Source organism: Pezoporus occidentalis, unplaced genomic scaffold (assembly GCF_034315485.1).
Source record: "Pezoporus occidentalis ecotype Australia unplaced genomic scaffold, CSIRO_AGI_Poc_V1 ctg135, whole genome shotgun sequence".
Lineage (NCBI taxonomy): Eukaryota > Metazoa > Chordata > Aves > Psittaciformes > Psittacidae > Pezoporus > Pezoporus occidentalis.
The window spans coordinates 2,668,102-2,686,373 of NW_026913157.1; the positions used below are offsets into that span (position 1 = coordinate 2,668,102).

Here is an 18,272-nt window from a genome sequence, read left to right on the forward strand (position 1 = left end):
CTCATGCAGCAGTTTTTGTTATTTTGCCTAAGCCCACTGAAAAAAGAAAATGCACACTTTAATTTGCTGTGATTGCTACAGGTGCTTCTTAAATAATACTTTCTGATATGACTGCCTACTAAAGAAAAGGGAAAAAAAAAATCCAAACAGATCTAAAATGCAGGAAGAGCTATTGAAATCAGTTTCAACAGGCTTCTCTAAAATGTTACATGAAGTTAAATGAATAGTACTACAAGAAGTAACTTTACAGTGGTCACATATCACGAATGGAAAAGCAAGCATATTTAAGTTTCATGATTTAATAGTATGTACATGCACAAGGATAAGAGGAAACCAACAACAGATAGGGTTAAATTACGGAACTGTTGGAGTGAATTTTTGAGGAAAAGAATGACCGAGGACTGCCGCAGGAGCCGTCTTGAAGCAGTAAAGGAGGTGAAATCCAGTAGATGGCACTCAAAGCTACAGCACAATCCCAGAGCTTGCAGGGGCCTTAAACGTGCTGCCCTGCAAGCAGCGGTCAGCAAGCTGAGAGCAGAGATCCCAGCAAAGATCTGGGGGAAAAGACTTACTAGTGTGCGAGGTGCTGTGCCACGGTATGCAAGGCAGCCGGGCTGCAGAAGACCAAGACAGGTGCAGATGGCATCTAGGTAGAAGTTCTGGCCACAGTAACCTGCTAGCTCTCAGCAAGGGTAGACGCGTTTTTCCATTGCAGCTTAGGCGCCTTTAACTCCCTGGCCACTTCCCACCTCACCCCACAACTAGCAGCAAAACTATGGAGGGAAATTATGAGTTCAGCTTCATAATAGGTTTTAAACAAGGGCATATTGAAGCAGAGTAAGGAAAGCAGTGCTATCATCTGGCTGAGAAAATTGGGGCTGTTCAGCATGGAGAAGGCTGAGTGGAGACCTCAGAGCAGCCTTCCAGTATCTGAAGGGGGCCTGTAGAGGTGCTGGGAAGGGACTCTTCATTAGGGACTGTAGTGATAGGACAAGGGGTAATGGTTTCAAACTTAAAACAGGGGAAGTTTCGAGATACAAGGAAGAAGTTCTTTACTGTGCGGGTGGTGAGGCACTGGAACAGGTTGCTCAAGGAAGCTGTGAATGCTCCATCCCTGGCAGTGTTCAAGAGTGGGTTGGATGAAGCCTTGGGTGAAATGGTTTAGTGTGAGGTGTCCCTGCCCATGGCAGAGGGGCTGGAACTGGATGATCTGAAGGTCCTTTCCAACCCTAACTATTCTGTAATTCTATGATTCTATGATCATCTCTCAACAAGAGCTTAGAAACAAGCCACAAGGCAGGGCAACTCCCAGTACTGAACTTTGTTTCAAAATGAAGGTGCTTCTTCAGTTTAACATTCACATCCACAGAGCCAGCAGTGGCTCACCCTGACCAAGACCCTAGGCTTGTAATCACTGTAAATAGAGATGAGTACTCTACCCTGCATGCATAATTCACTGTGTGCGTGTACTGCTAATGTTTGCCTAAACTTTGTTCTTCCTTTTACTGCCTTTAGAGTTCACAGGATCCCTTGAGAAATATGAGGAAACAGGTTCTTAAAACCAAATCAATTAGTGCATTCTAAAACATACATACTGTTTATATAGGTAAGCATAAAACCCAACAATAACTAAGACATTAATCCTTAATAAGACTTCTTTTTTTTTTTCCTTTTTTTTTAATCTGTATCTCTCTTCCTCCACAGGGGATATTACAACTGGTCACAGCTACCAGGACTGAACCTTTCCTTTTACAGAGCAGATGCTATTGGCCCTTCTGGGCTGAATCTGGAACTTCTTTACAGCTGGATCAACAAGTTCCATGAATATTCAGGCCCTAAGGAATTTGGGCAGATATTCAAGAAGTGGCAGGAACTAGCTGATGAATCTAAAGCTCTCCCAGGTTTTTATGCTGAAAACACAACTATTCAGATTGCTTTATGCTCTCATGTGAGCACATTAAAGCATATGAAACAACAACAACAAAAAAATCCTGCTCTATTGATAAAAAACATGCAGCCATTTCCAAAGCTGCTCCTCACAGAAATGCACATTATCGCCCCGTAGCTGCTGCTTGACCCATCCCTTTGGGTGAGAACTTGCTTTTGTTCTGCTCTTCCTCTCCTTGAGAGTAGTAATATGTGGGGATAGAGAGCTGATCAAGGGTTACTTTCTGAAGGGCTCAGGTCACAGACAGCATTTGCTCCCCCTGCCTCAGCTCTGAGATGGGCTGGGAAGCAGGTATGACAGACACAGATCCAGGGACTGCTGTGGGAGGGAAGCAGAAGAGGAGGGGCACAAAGGAACCGAGATACAGCCTCTTTGCCTCTGCTCCAAGCTCTCAGGGCAGCCTCATCCTCAGTCCTTCAGGCACGGGCTTCTCTGCCACATGAGCTTCTCCAGCACCAGCTGCTAAACCTGCAGTTACCTCTTGGATGACACATATTCCTCTACCCCCTTTTTTGCCAGCTTCTGGAAGAATTTGCACTGGAGACAAAGCACGCAAGAATCATCTGAAGAAAAATGCTCCCCAAAGACAAAACACAGAGCACTGCAAAACCCAAGCATTCAGCCTCTGGCCACCACTAACAAACAGACCTGCCTGGTAGCAGCCAGGGCTACAGTGACTGCTCCCTGCCTTCCAAGCAGCCTAGCTACATGGAGGAGCAAGAAGACATCTTTGTACTTTCCCTCAGAACCAGCACCAGCAAATGCAGCCTTGACACTAACCAAACAGGGACTCCAACATGCTGGTCAGGAGCAACCAGAGGTGGCCCAGAAGTGGGGATCGTACCAGTGCTTTTTGGATTGATTTTCCTCCTGGGAATAGTGGGAAACACATTGGTGTTGGTTGTTTTGGAACATTTCCGGCCTAGAAGACGCCCACCGTGCAGCATTACCAACATCTTCATCCTGAACTTGAGCATTGCAGACTTCTCCTTTCTGCTGTTCTGTGTCCCCTTCCAGGCCACCATCTACTCCCTGCCAGAGTGGATCTTCGGTGCCTTCTTTTGCAGATGGGTTCACTACTTGGCTATGGCAACAATGCTGGTCAGCATCTTTACGCTGGTGGATATGTCCATGGACAGGTACATTGCTGTGGTCCACGCCAAGAGTTCACACTGCATCCGCAGCAAACACAACGCTGCCCTTGGTGTGGCTGTCATTTGGCTGCTGTCTCTAATCATTGCCATCCCTGTGGCCGAGCACCAGGCCCTCGTGAGTGGTCATCAGCAAGCACCCAACAGCCTCTTCTGCTGGGAGCATTGGGCAAATGGTTCAACAGCCAAGCAGATGTACAAGGTCACCATCCTGTTGGTGGGGTACCTCCTGCCCCTGGTGCTCATCACCTTCTGCTATGCCAAGGTGGGTGAGAGGGATGGGAGTAATGTTTAACTGGAGGGAAAGGTCACTCCCACACCTTTGGTGGCTTGGATGTGTACACTCAAGCTGCCCAGCCAGCAAACAATAGGTACAATCCTTTCCATATTCTTTCCGGTATAGAATACTTTTGAGGCAGGGGGAGGGAAAGAAAACAAAATGAAATTATACCAGCTCACAAAAAGAATTACAGCTGCTAAGTTGACACCCAGCCTGACACCCAAATACTGTAAAGACTTGCTGGTTTTCCTATTTTTCAATTTGTTCTTTCTTGATAACAAATGTTTGTTCCCAGCAGGAGATAAAATTAATGGAGGAAGAAGCAATGGCACAGAGTGTACAGAAACAATATTAAAGACATCACCCCAATTTCTTTCTTCCTTTCCTTTTTTTTTTTTTTTTGACACAGAGCTCAGACACTGTGCCTTGCAAAAAAGATCTTAGAATTGGTTTTATTCAGCAAGAAGTCTCTTCCTTTCTTCTTGTGGATTGCTATAGCTCAAAGTTTTTGTTTCCCCTTACTGATCTTTACTGTGCTTAAGTCTGCGAGTTGTCCTAGCGTGCAGAATAACTATTCTGTGAACTCTGAACTAATACCCTGTTGTGGAGTGCCAAGGACTGAACTTCCTTGTCAGTAGTCAGTGGCAGGTCTACCCTCTTGGAAACAAAATGTTTTCCTATTTAATAAAAAAAAACATTACTTTCCATACTAATCTGTTCTGCTATCATTAGCGCAGATGATAGCAGGAAAACACACTTAGGTTTAAGCTAAAAATCCCTAAACCTTAGGCTTTGCTTGCCAGAAAAGGAAAAAGCCACTAGAGCTCTTAACTCACTGTAGCTCCAGCTGTTTGTCCCCTCACTGCCCTAGGTCAGCACAGCATCAACTGAAAGGTAAGCCACATTTAATAATAATTGCTTTAGAAAATTTAGTTTCTTAGCTTCAAAGGCCAGAGAATTGCCAGGTTACTGCTGTGCTGTAATCAGATTTCAAAAGCTGATCTAGATGTTGTTAACTGAGCATTTCCCTACAGTGCTTTAACATTTCTTATAATTCTCTCTCTGAAATGAGAACCAACTCCAACTGCCTGCCCCATTTGTTAGTGCTGCATTCAGGACAGTCATACCAGGGTACACTATTGGCAGCCTGCTCTCTGCCTGTGTGTATAATCAGCCTAGACAATAAATGTAGATAATCTCAGGCACAATCTAAAATTCAAAATCCATGGAAAGACTTCTCTGGATTTCAGCATAGTGCTGGTGGAGCTCTTATTATATGCTGAACTATATCTTCTGGAAGCACAGCAATTTCAAAGCTTTTGACAAGCCTTGTTTCTTGAAGGAGAAAGAACTGTGCAGAGCTTAGAATTAAAAGTCTTAAAACATCAAATTCAACTCTGGTTGAAGTCATGCTAAAACATTTTAATTTTTGGTGCTTGTATGAAAAGTTCAAATACTAGTGCACACAATTCAATTTCCCATTCAGTACATTACTCCTTTTTTCCCCCCAAGGTTCTGTATCATCTCCATACAAAAGTAAACATTTTCAAGAAGTCAGAGAGATCAAAGAGGAAGGTAAATATCTTTGGTTTAATCTGTACACTGACTATAATATAATAGATATATGAGGTTTCTAAAATAACTAATAGCCTTTTCAAGCTCCATATGCATACTGAAATGTCATTCATGTACCAGTCTTTCATCTCAGGTTTAGAATTCATGTTGACAGTTTATTGTATCGTTATAGACACAGTACATTATGTTGTCATTATTGAAATGCTGTATTGATCTCTATATACATGCCTTTTGATTTATTGTGCTATAATAGAATCCCACAATTACTATATTTTTTACACTGTCAGCCAGTAAGATACTTGGACTATAAAAATATTTAGGTGTTTTGAGGACACCTTAGCAAGCTAAAAGGAAAACACTTGAAGATCTCTGAAGTACTTTTGCTGCTGTTTGCATGTAAGATCTTTTTTAAGGTTTGCAAGAACCTAGATCCTGGGTTGATCCCTCTGCAAGCCAAAGAACAAGATTATCCCTGGTTCAAGCTGCATGAAATAAGCAGAGTTGCAAGCATTTACTGGGAAAAATATTAATGATAGTTGCCCCCTGCCAAAAAAAAAATAAAAAAAATCTTAGACTGGATAAGCCATAATTAATAGAAGCCTTCAGGCAGCAAAACTCACTGGCTTCAGCGATGCAACATCAGATTGACCTGACATGAAAGTGAAAAATGCTATTTCAGTCAGAAATGTTTTAATTATTGAGTGTACATTGATAAGTGAAACTGTGGGCTATCTGACTAGTCAAAGACAGGAAGGGGTGAAGTACCATTAGATGCTGACAGTGCAGTCTGGTCACAGTCTGTGCCAGTGATGCTGCAGCTGTACAACCCAAATTAGCAGTGTGTGTGCCTCTGAGCAGATGGGACAACCAGTGGAGATGACTAGAGAAAGCCTTGATTTGTCTCAGTTGATGCACTTGCCTGTTTCAGGGCTACCTACCACACAAGGGCATCCCTACACAATATTGTTGTGATTCCATTTATGATATAAATGAAGGCCATTACAGCAAACAGGGCCATTTGACTGAAAAAGGTGTGCAAGACACAGAAATCAAAACTTTGACGTGACTCCAGAAAAAGAGACAGACACTGGTACCACAGCTGCAACAAACTACAGATGTTTTGAAACACAGAAACACTTTTGAACAAGTTTGGTCCATTAATTTATTTACTAGCCTGTAAATCTAGATCACTGTGTATGTCAGCATATACCGGACATCTTGCTTGTTCTGAAATACATGTGTGGCTTCAGTGGCTAAACCTAAATTGCCTTGATCTATCAAAAGAAATTGCAACACAACAGCAGTCTTCCAATATGAGGTGATAAAATCACCTGATTCATACCTGTTAATTCACAGCATGCATCTTGACCATACTGATAGGGAAAACAAAGTGTACAAAAGACTACAGTCTGGAGCTATTACTGCTCAGTTTCTACTTTATTCATACAGTTTCAAGATAGCACACCTGACTCTAAGCACACCCATCCCTAAGGGAAGGGGGTTTGGGTTTGGTCTGTTTGGCTTTTTGTTTGTTTAGTGTCCTGGTTTAAACCCAGTCAGGCAACTTGTTCACTCACTCCCAGTGAGTGGTGCCGGGCTGACAACAATCAAGCCCCCCCCCCCCCCCCCCCCCCCCCCCCCCCGGGCTCTCCCCTTCCCCAAATCACCACCGCTACCACCAACAACAACAATGATAAGGGAAAATAACAAGGGAAGAGAATACGATACCACCGGCCAAGAAACGAGTCCCACCCGGAAGCCCCTGTCCTTCCGGGTAACTCCCAGTTACCCCCCACCCCGGGCATGACGTGCTGTGGTATGGAATATCTCCCTGGCTAGCCTGGGTCAGGCACCCCATCTCTGCTTCCTCCCGGCTTCCCCTCCTCCCTGGCAGAGCATGAGCCTCACAAAGTCCTTGGTCAGGGTAAACATCACTTAGCAACAACCGAAAACATCGACTTCACCAACACTGTTCCCAGGCTGGAAGTCAAAACACAGCACTGCACCAGCTACCACAAAGGAGAAACATGACTGCTACTGCTGAACCCAGGACATTTAGTTTGTGGGTTTGGGGTTCTTTTGTTATTGTGTTGTGGTTTTTTGTTTGTTTGTTTGTTTGTTTTTAATAGATAGAAGTTTCCACTGCATACTGGTATATGAAGCATCTTCTCTAAGTAAGTCTTAAATGGCAGGCTTCACTTAAGCAGGATCTGAAGACAGTGCTGTCATGAAGACAATATTACCACAAGATATATCTGGGGTTCCAATGTGGATTTCATTGTGTGTCTGATGCCTTCAAATCACCTTTCTCTTCCCTTCCATTATTTGGCACCTTTCTGCTGCCTATCATTGTCCAATTTGACACAATATTGTACTGAATGTTTGTGTTAGTTGAAGCTATGTAGGGACTAGATACAAATAGTATCTCCGTAGATACTACAGGAGGGCCCTGTTTTCTAAGGCATTGCCCAACATTTGGACAATGTTGGATACATTATTATAAAGTTAACTACAAACATATTTTCACTGAATGGGCCTGGTTTATTAATAACCCAGAGAGCTCTGACAGCTTCCCCTTCCAAGTCAGTGTTCAAACACTTCTGAAAAAAAAAAAAAATTTGTCTTTAACAGAATCCTAAAGATGACATACAATCTTCCAGGCACATACAGCATATGCTTGGGCTGTGATTTGTAAGCTTTTATGTTACAGCATGATTATTTTCAAACTGCAGCAGCTTTCTCAACTTATGCACACTTGAAAATCTGCAAAAATTTCCCTTGCACAAAATTGGTTGCATCCTGACTTCATTTTCCATTCTTAAAAGAGCTTCACCTTTAATTCAGATTCCTACTTTGCAAATTTATATATATGCTTGTCATGTCAGCATTGGACATGCTCAATTTGTTTTTTTTTTTCCATTCATATGTAATATTTGTGAATTAGATAAAGGAAGAATTTTAGGAATTTTTGCAAGCTTAGACTGAAATTCTGCATGGTGAACTAAGACTGTACTTGCAGAATAGATACATGACTGTTTCCACATTTAATACCACACTAGTGGTGCAGGTTTGTCAGCCTTAAAACTGACATGGTGCGATGCTGCAGGATTCCTCCTTGAAGTTTTGGATAACCATTTCCTAAGGCCAGACAGCAACACCAGACGCTAAGAAATTCTGTGGACCCCTGTAACACAAGCAAAGTGTATTTCAGTTCTGTTATTTCCTTTCTGCATTAGGCAGAGTACAGAAAGTCTCTAATTTGGCTCCAAGGAAAGCTAACAATTGCCTGTGTGACAGTGCTGAAAAGTGTTTCATAAAAGCCCAGCCCTAGGAACTCTGAACGCACATTTGCAGTAAATAAGATGATTTAACAGTGGAAATTGATGTAAACCAAGGTCTACTCTGATCATGAAATTGCCCTGTGGTGTTTTACTGACCTCTGGAGCTCATCAGAGTTTCTCAATGTTTACTCAGTTTTGTCCTTTACTTCTTTAAAGAACAAATAACAAGACTTGCAAACTGAACAATCGGAAATGCTTTTTCAAGTTTAAGAATGTTTCTGGGGATGTGAATTTCACAGATATTTTGCAAGCTCCCTCCAAAGGACACTAGGAGTTGTGGAACCTTGAGGCCAAAAACTCCAATTAACAGACCATCTGAGCCATTTAAAGCTAATAAATTACTACTACCCTTTTCTATTGTTTAGCTACAATAGAAAGATGAACCATGCTTATCTGGTGGGAGAGCAGTGTCTCTTGTTCTGTGCTCTATTCCTTTCCTAATAATTCCAACAATTTTATTTTCCTTATTTTATTACTTAAAAAAAATAATTAAATTAAATAATTAAAAAAAAAAATAAGCTACTAGTTGAGAACCAAGCTGTCCACAAAATTACCGTAAGTCCAAGATCTTGCCCCAAAATTGTAATGGCCAATTCTAAGCACACCTCTCTCTAGGAAGCTGTTTTCTTCCTCAACTCATATAGAATCATAGAATCATAGAATAGTTAGTGTGGGAAAGGACCTTAAGATCATCAAGTTCCAACCCCCCTGCCATGGGCAGGGACACCTCACACTAAACCATGTCACCCAAGGCCTCGTCCAACCTGGTCTTGAACACTGCCAGGGATGGAGCATTCCCAACCTCCCTGGGCAACCCATTCCAGTGCCTCACCACCCTAACGGGAAAGAATTTCCTCCTTATATCCAATCTAAACTTCCCCTGTTTAAGTTTTAAGCCGTTACCCCTTGTCCTTTCACTACAGTCCCTAATGAAGAGTCCATCCCCAGCATCCCTATAGCCCCCCTTCAGATACTGGAGGGCTGCTAGGAGGTCTCCATGCAGCCTTCTCTTCTCCAGGCTGAACATACTGACTCCAGGCTGAATATACTCACAAATTATCTCTTAAACATTAGGGAAACAGAGATACAAGTTAGAGATTAACATAACACAAAAAAATAACTTACCAGTAAATCACATCACCAGACTTTGTATTCGAAGTCAAGAGAACTCCCAGCCCACACACAAAGGCTGAGGAGTACGGTATGGTGTGGTGTGGTGTGGTGTGGTACGGTACAGTAAGGTATGGTATGGTGTGAAGAAATAGGACTAGCTAGAGTAAGTCTGCTTTTGGAGTCACTGCAGAATATTATTAACTGCAACTAGTTTTGGGGAGTAAGGGTGTTAGCGTAAGAACTGACACATAACCACCGGAAGGGTTATATGAGGTGCTTTATTGCAGCACTGGGAAACCAGGGGTACACGCCCAAATCTGGCTTCAACCCCGTTACATCGCGCTCGCAATTTATACACTAAAAATGTCGTCACTAATACATATTCAACACAGATTACATCATTGACTAATACATATGCATCAAGGATTGCCACATCAGTCTATTACGATATCAGCCTCTTCTGCGCTTGCGCAGCCCCCCTCTGGTGGTCGTCCTGATGAAGTAAGGAGTCTTCCTCAGATGCAGTAAGAAGTCTTCCTCAGGTCGTCCTGTTCACTTTTTGTTCCTTGGACATGTTCCAACCATTATGTGGACACCAGCATTCTCTTATTTTCACTTGACTACTCCTGGTACCTTCGTGAGTTCTGCTTCGGTAGAGTTTCACAATACTTCCCTAAATCCACCCATATACACTTCCCCATATATGGCTATGTTAATTGCTTATCATTATAGCTACCATTGTAATATTTAGTTATAAAGTAACTAAGATACACAATAGCAGAATTTCAACTTGTTCTTAATACAAAAGAAACCCTCTACTGATTAACAGATTTTCAAATATAATCATCTTTTCTCTTTGTACTATTGTTTCAACGCACAATTTCACTTATTACTAACAAGGGGAAGGATGACCCAAAGTCCAAACCAAGTTTATTACATCCTCCATCCTCCCACAGAGCAGTAATAAAGGAAAAGTCAGTTGATATTTGCTGGTAAGACAGTGTGGAAGAACAGGCATAGGCTTCTTTATGCTTCTTCTTTCAGAATCATAGAAGGAAAACAAACAGAGAAAAAAACTACCACATTCAGAAAACAGCAGTTGTCTCACTAATGAAGCACAGTTTTTCTGCAAGTTAGCAAGAATGCACTGTTTAATAAAAACCTCGCTTAATGTTCTTTCCTGTTTCTGTGTGGCTGAGGTACACAGTACAAATGGATGGTCTTATCAGCTCTGAAAAAAGACGTGCAGCTAAGGGTCTCAAACTGTGACTAGGTCAGGAAAGTGACAAGCTCTCTACCTTGGGAAAGGGAAAAAAGACAAAAGCAGGAAAGCATAAATGAGAGTCAGATCACCTATAGAGATATCAAAAGAATAAGCAGGTAAATTCTGGACAATCTGTACAAGGCAGATACAACGGGTGGGGGCAAGGGGGGGGGGGGCAATAAGAGAGAAGTTTATTTGAGAAACAAAAATATTTAGGATTCTCCTAGTCTTCATTTCCCACGATGCTATAGATTCAAAAATAATGCTCTAAGTTACTTCATGATCTGCTTGAAACACTTCTAGAAGTATAAAAAGAGAGTTAGATAATCCAGTAGTGGCCATTGTGCATGTCTACTACGGACCCACTGAACCTTTGGAGGTGAACCAGAAGACTGGTACCAAGTGGGCATAGCTAGACCAACAGTAACCCATTAACTGTGCTAATTACCACAGCCCACTGAACACTCTCAAACACTACACAAACTGTTTGGGTCAGTCCTTTACAGCTGGTACTAAGGTTAGGTTTAGCTACAAAGTTATCAGATTAAAAGCCAAACAGATTTTATTTCAGTTTCCTCTGTCTTAACTAGATATTCCCCAACTTGAAAATACACAAGTTGCATTTCCAAAACAAGTTTCTTGAGTCATGAATTACGTACATCATTGCTCTAGTATTGTCTATGTTTTGTATCTGCAAGATCCCAAATAGATGGACCTCAGAAAAAGATTTGTGCTAATACATAGCAACTGCAAACCCATTTTTTAATATGCAGCCCTATGTTAAATATGTGGTTTGTTATTTCACAATAAAGGGAGACAAGAATATACGCATACATCCCTTATTCAAAAGAATATTTCAGTGCTTGCAGCCCCTAATTTAAGCTCAGGATGCTATGTCATGGTAACAAGCCTAAGCTACTTAACACTGCTGGAGGGTAATCAAGTAGCACCATTATTACTGTGCTAAAGGTAACTAAGCACAGTTCTAAGGGTAGAAACTGTTTATTAATTTGTTTAGAACCTTTCATAACAGAGTAGACAAGTTAGACCCCACAAGGCCACTATATCTGTCTTTCAGTTCCATCAGCTTCTAATCATACCACCACAAGGACAGCATCTGATTCCCAGCATGGCCAGTCTGAGGACGTTTGGGATCAGAGTTTGTTATTCACATGTGAATATGCTTTGTCAGTTTATATGTCAGGCAATTTTTCCCCCACAGTTACTTTCAATAGCCTTAATATTCCTCAGCCTCCAAATCCTATGGATTATTATTTCCACTCTCCCATGTAACATAGTTGCAGCCTCTGAAATGTTTGAGGTTTTATGGGCACTATCTATATTGATGAGAAACTTAACATGAGCAGGCATTGTGTGCTCACAGCCCAGAAAGCCAACTGTATCCTGGGCTGCATCAAAAGGAGCGTGACCAGCAGGTCAAAGGAGGTGATCCTGCCCCCTTTACTCTGCTCTTGTGAGACCTCACTTGGAGTATTGTGTGCAGTTCTGGTGTCCTCAACATAAAAAGGACATGGAACTGTTGGAGGAAGTCCAGAGGAGGGCCACAAGGATTATCAGGGGGCTTGAGCACCTCCCGTATGAAGACAGGCTGAGAAAGTTGGGGCTGTTCAGCCTGGAGAAGAGAAGGCTGCGTGGAGACCTCATAGCAGCCTTCCAGTATCTGAAGGGGGGCTACAGGGATGCTGGGGAGGGGCTCCTTGTCGGGGACTGTGGTGGTATGACAAAGCGTAATGAGTTCAAACTTAAACAGGGGAAGATCCAAGATATAAGGAAGAAGTTCTTTGTGGGTGGTGAGGCACTGGAACAGGTTGCCCAGGGAAGTTGTGAAAGCTCCATCCCTGGCAGTGGTCAAGGCCAGGTTGGATGGAGTCTTGGGTAACATGGTTTAGTGTGAAGTGTCCCAGCCCATGGCAGAGAGGTTGGAACTGGATGATCTTCAGGTTTTTTCCAACTGTAACTATTCTAAAATTTTATGATTTTATTCTGTCTCCATTACTTATAGACTTATTTGCGTGAGCCAAAAGAAGGCAATCCTTGTTTTCCAGAGGAGAACTGGGTTTAACATCCTTTTTCATAATGTCATAATTTGCCCACCTGGCAGTTGTCAGTGTTGCCTGTGTTATTCTGCCTTCATTACTGACAGAGGAAGGCAAACTCACTCATCCCACAGACTCTCTTCATCACTGAAGCCATTTTAATTTGTGACGTTGTCTTTTCCAGACAGCACAGACCGTGCTGCTTGTGGTTGCTGTGTTCCTGCTCTCCTGGCTGCCACACCACATCATCACGATGTGGGCTGAGTTTGGGCAGTTTCCTCTGAACAACATCTCCTTTACCTTCCGCATCATCTCTCACTGCCTAGCCTATGGGAACTCCTGCATCAACCCCATCATTTACGCTTTCCTCTCGGAAAATTTCCACAAGGCCTGCCGGCAAGTGCTCACCCACAAGCTCTTCCTGCAGCCAGTTCCTGCTGAGAAATTGGTCAGAGTACGTATGGAGAAGTTTTCCACCACACACTCTACCACTAACATGTAAATCAGGCTCACAAATACATTTCAGGAGGAAGAGGAGGGGAAAGAGTGCTGTCTGGGGAAAACAAGTACACAAGTACATTTCAGGGAGCAGTGCAACCTGCAAAAATATGGATTTTGTTAGATTACCAGAGTGGTAGGAGGCATTTTCCATGTGGCTGTTAGGACACTTGACACAGCTTATCCTAGGGCACCTTGATAGGTGCAACATAAATTTTTTAATGTCCTTGTACTGCCCATAAGACAGAACTCCTATGTAGTTGTAGTTATGTCTAAAATTCATAGTAGTAGTAACATAGTAGTCTAAAATAAGAGTTCCACAGAAGACAGGACAGACAGAACAGTTAATTATGCATGCAGACCGTCATTAGGATGTGAGCAGTTAAGTGATGTTTAAAGAGCAAGAAAAAGTTTAAGAAAATTGACTCTAAAACACGTTTGAATACATCTTTGTTTCTTAAGCAAGTTTGACCATACACAAGCTACATTTTTAGCTCATTAGCTCTGATAGGTTCTCTAAATCTCTTTGAAGGCTTTGCTATAGTATTTACCTATTGGGTAGTAGAACTTTCACACGGCACACCACTGATGTGCATGTCTGCATTTGTTAGCTCTGTACCAGCTTACATATCCCAAGTTTTGAATGTGTATGCGCTCCCAAATGAAAGTACTGACGTTTATCTCCGGCTCCAGTAACTGTCTCTTTGTGAGCAACAGTCCCAGCGGCATTTCTCAAAATATGCTTAAAAGAACAGTAGTTTTGCTTGAAAGCAATGTTTACTTGAAAGCAATGTTTACAAAAGGCTTTATTGTTAAACATAGTGTTCTCTGAGTATGTTTATCTAAAGCTTTTAATTGGCTACTTTAGTATATACATGTCAAAAGTTTTGGGGGTTTTTGCTAGGAATATTTGTTGTGATGTGTTGTGACATGATGTGTTGTGACCTGTTGTGATGTGTTGTGATTAAGGGTACCATAGCAATGTTTGGGTTAAACATTGTTGGGATCAAGTTCAAGGTTCCTGTTTGTAAATACATAAAGTGCATATTACTTCAAAATTAAGACACATATGGGTAAAAGGACTTTATTATTTCACTGTGTTGTCTAATTTGATTATACAGTGCGCTACAATCCAGACTGACCTGTCATGGGATTCACTGTAACACAATTCATTGCAACACAATCTGCAACAGTTAGGAAATCTCAACCAGAACAACTGACTGATATAGTCCAGTATAACAACTATCAGAAGACAAATACTTAAAGTCAGACATTTGAGATCCCAAGCAACAACTTTCCTCAGAAACTTAAGAGGGCATCTCCGTGTTATTCTGGGAAGCAGTCACGATCACCAGCTGCCTCAGGAAAGACACTCTATGAAGCAGGTAGTAATTTATTCTAATACAGTGAAGTACTGAAGCTTGAAAACTATGAGATTCAAATTATATGACGCTTGAGATGGAGCCAGCCTGAAATTTCTTGGGCAAAGCAGACAAGCAAATATTAAAATTTCTTACTTGGAATTTCTCAAATACAATTTACCTCACTTAAATTAATATGTATGCCTACAGTTAAAGAAAGCTATTTCTCAGCAGTTCAGAGAACCTGCTACAACGTAAGATGCATATTAATGAATGGAAATATGATCTTTAAATTACAATACTAGATTTTCTCCAGATTTCTGTTCAAGTTTTTGCCCTACTGTTACACATGAACAGTAAGGTTCTGCTTGTGGACACAAAAGCTGCCTGAATTGCAGCTGAATGATCTACAGAGGAGACACAAGTAGTCTACACAATGAATGGTCCAAAATACAAAGATTTCCAGTCTCTGAGAGAATTGCTCTTCCACTGCATTTCTAATTGAAAGTTTTCTATTATATGAAATAATTTTACCACAGCTTGCAACTTCCCCTAAGAGCCCCTTAACTGTGCAATGTGAGCAGAGTACATGGGTACAATTTCTAGGTTATACAGCCTTATTCTTAACTGATTGCAAGCTTTCTGTTTGTTAGTTTTTACTCAGAATACTACAAGTAGCTCCAGAACATGATTTCCTCTACTATCAGATATATAGATACTGTTCTGTGTTCTTTTAGCAGCTTACTATTTCTACATACTGAGCTTTAGTACAGGCTAAAGTGGACAGCATGGGAAAAACAACCATTAAAAGAAAAAGCTATGACAAATCACTGAAACAGAAATCACGAGCTAAAATGCTGGGTTTGTGTGATTATTTACCATGGATACAAACTAGCAGCCAGATACAAAATAACCTCCTTTTGGTTTAAAGCAAAAAAGAACAATGGCAAGGTACTCAAATCTTACACTCACTCTGTTACAGGTGAGCCGTTAGAACCTGTGAGTTAGAATTAGAACCTGACTTCCTTCCTTTAACAGAAGATTATTTTTTTTTTTTTTTTTATTTTTGGTGTGTTGGGTGGTTTCCTTTGTTTTTACAATCAGTTTAGTCTGGACATGTCATCACAGCATGCAGAAACAATGTGCAGAAAATACTTAAAGGCTTTTAAAAAATTTATTTAATAGAACACAAAGCAGCAAGATCCCATTTCTCAGTGAAAGGTGACTATAAAATGCCAAATTAAGACCCTGAAAAAGCCTCATGCTTTATTGTGCCTTCTTGTTCCCACCAAATAAGATAAAGAATTATCTAGTCTAGAATTCTCTGGATGAACTGCTACATCACAAGAAAATCAGATACAATTTGTCCTTTAGTCTTTCTACATGTACCTATAATCACTTAAGTTAGTAAAATATTTTCATTTTCTTTCCGGCCACAGTAGTAATTTTAAAGCTTCAACAACGAACGTTTAGCTGCTGGTGGTAGGAAGCAATGAAACACGAGAGCTGCACATCATACAGGCATGCTTTCATTCTGATATGGATTCAAGTTAGAAGTCTAAACAAAAATAAACAAAGTCAACTGATAATTCTTCAGTCTTCTTCAAAGGCATTATGTTACTACTCACAAACTTCCTTCTGGAAAGCTATGAACTGTGATGCCTCTGGACATGACTACTGCAGCTTAAAGAACACTGCACTGAGTTAACCTGGTCACCTGGTTCGGGAACTCAATCCTCTATTCTTCCAGCCTAACTTACACACAGAAGCTCATTTGCTCTGCCTTAATGACTTCACACTTAGGCCATATATTACTGCTTGGCAATCTGAATCAACCCCTGTTAGGTGAAGATTTATTAATAGAGGAGTCCATGCCTGGGAGACCTGTCCTTTTCCGGGCTGCAGTCTCTATTTTCCGCACCAGGTCCACATCCCACCGATGGGTAACAAAACTAACCACAGCTCCAGGTGTCTTGCTTCCAACCCGTCCAACTCGCCCCACGCGGTGCAGGTAGTCCTGCAGGGTGTCTGGGAAGTCATAGTTGACCACTAGGTGCACACTGCTGGTGTCCAGCCCGCGTGAGGCAAGGTCAGTGCAGACAAGGATAGACACGTCACCCTTCTGGAATAAGGCAAAGATGTCAGCTCTAGCAGCTGCTGACATCTGTCCCTGCAACCTCAGGTGCTTGATTTTGTGGTCATCCAGGATATAACCCAGCCAGTTGACAGTGCTGGCACTTTTACAGAAGATAATAATAGCCCCACCGGATGCTGGGTGGTCCTTGAGGAGCTGCAGCAGTTCAGGCAGCTTGTCCTGACCTTTGATGCGGACAAACTTTTGATGGACATGGGGTGGCAGGCGGTGCAGGCTCTGGGTGGCAAGGGTGACAAACTGGCCCACATCGGTGAACTTCCCCAGCGTCTGGCTCAGCCCCGTGGGGAATGTGGCTCCAACCACCACCACCTGGGTCCTCTCTTCCCCCGGGCCAGCTGGCCCGGGCGCACCAACGGCCAGGGGCGCGTGTGCCAGGATCTCCTCCAGGATCCCCGCGAAGGAGTCATCCATCAGGGTGTCCGCCTCGTCCAGCACTATCCAGCGCAGCCGCTCCAAAGCCAGGAAGCGCCGCCGCAGCGCCTCTCGCAGCGCCCCGGGGGTGCCCAGCAGCACAGCGGGGCCCGGCGGCGGGGCCCGCAGCTGCCTCCGCAGCCCGCCGGCCGCGCCTCCGCCTGTGAGCCCGCGCACATGCAGCCCTGCCGGCCGGCAGAGCACCGCCGCCACCGCGCCCACCTGCAGCGCCAGCTCCCGCGACGGCAGCACCACCAGCCCTCGGGGCGACGGCGGCCCCGCCGCCTCCACCTCCGGCGCCGGGGGGCGGGAGAGCAGCCCGTCCAGCAGCGGCAGCAGGTAGGCCAGAGTCTTCCCGCTGCCGGTCTCGGCGGCGCAGAGGGCGCTCCTACCGCGGCGCAGCGCGGGGATGGTGATGCGCTGCACCGCCGTGGGACGGCTGATGGAGAGGCCTCCCAGGCCGGCTAGCAGCGCCGGCTGCAACCCCATCTCCTCAAAGGACGGGCCCTGCCCCGCATCAGGCGGCGGCGCCTGCAGGGCCGGAGCCGCCGCCTGTGAGGGCTCCAGCTGAAAGTAGTCCCCGCAGGCCTTCCTGTGCTTCCAGCCTGCCGACACCAGCTGCGGTTGCTCCCAGCGCCCCACCGTCTGCCAGCGGGGCTGGCTCAGCTCTGGCCGCCGGCTCCGCAGCAGCAGCTTCCCGGTTGGCGGCGCCGCAGCCTTTCCTTGCTTGCGCTCACGGCGCTGCGCGGCCCGCTGCAGCCGCACCCGCAGGGCCCAGGGGACGCGCACCACGTTCTCGGGGGGCGCCGCGCCCTCCGCCGCCCCGGTGGCCGTCAAGCGCCGCGGAACCAGCGGGAAAGCAGCCACCGCCCCGCCGCGACTCAGCGCCATAACTGCCTTTCACGTGGCGGTGGCGGCGCTGCCCGATGACGCTGTGAGCAGACGCTTCCCCTGGTTCCCCCGCCCCCAAGAGTCGCGGCATAGCCACGCGAAAACGGTGAGTGCCCCGGAGAAGGGGCGCGCGGCAGTACCTTACTTAGGGGCGGCGGCAGCGGGTACCTCAGGAGGCGGCGGCTGCGGCGGTGGGCGCCTCATGTTCTCGTTTTCGGTTGGAGGCT

The 18,272-nt window shown here is 44.0% G+C and overlaps 2 protein-coding genes across 2 annotated transcripts; one reads left to right on the forward strand and one right to left on the reverse strand.

Annotated features, from left to right (window-relative positions):
• The first annotated feature begins 1,670 nt into the window (after window positions 1-1,670).
• On the forward strand, window positions 1,671-13,523 carry LOC134158807 (galanin receptor type 1-like). Its single transcript, XM_062609106.1, has 3 exons — window positions 1,671-3,364; window positions 4,892-4,954; window positions 12,914-13,523. Exons 1-3 carry the CDS (start codon window positions 2,657-2,659, stop codon window positions 13,229-13,231), a joined length of 1,089 nt encoding a protein of 362 aa, XP_062465090.1. The 5' UTR covers window positions 1,671-2,656; the 3' UTR covers window positions 13,232-13,523.
• Window positions 13,524-15,743: 2,220 nt separating this feature from the next.
• On the reverse strand, window positions 15,744-18,097 carry DDX28 (DEAD-box helicase 28). The gene has a single exon (XM_062609143.1). It carries the CDS (start codon window positions 18,043-18,045, stop codon window positions 16,420-16,422), a length of 1,626 nt encoding a protein of 541 aa, XP_062465127.1. The 5' UTR covers window positions 18,046-18,097; the 3' UTR covers window positions 15,744-16,419.
• Between the last annotated feature and the right edge of the window lie 175 nt (window positions 18,098-18,272).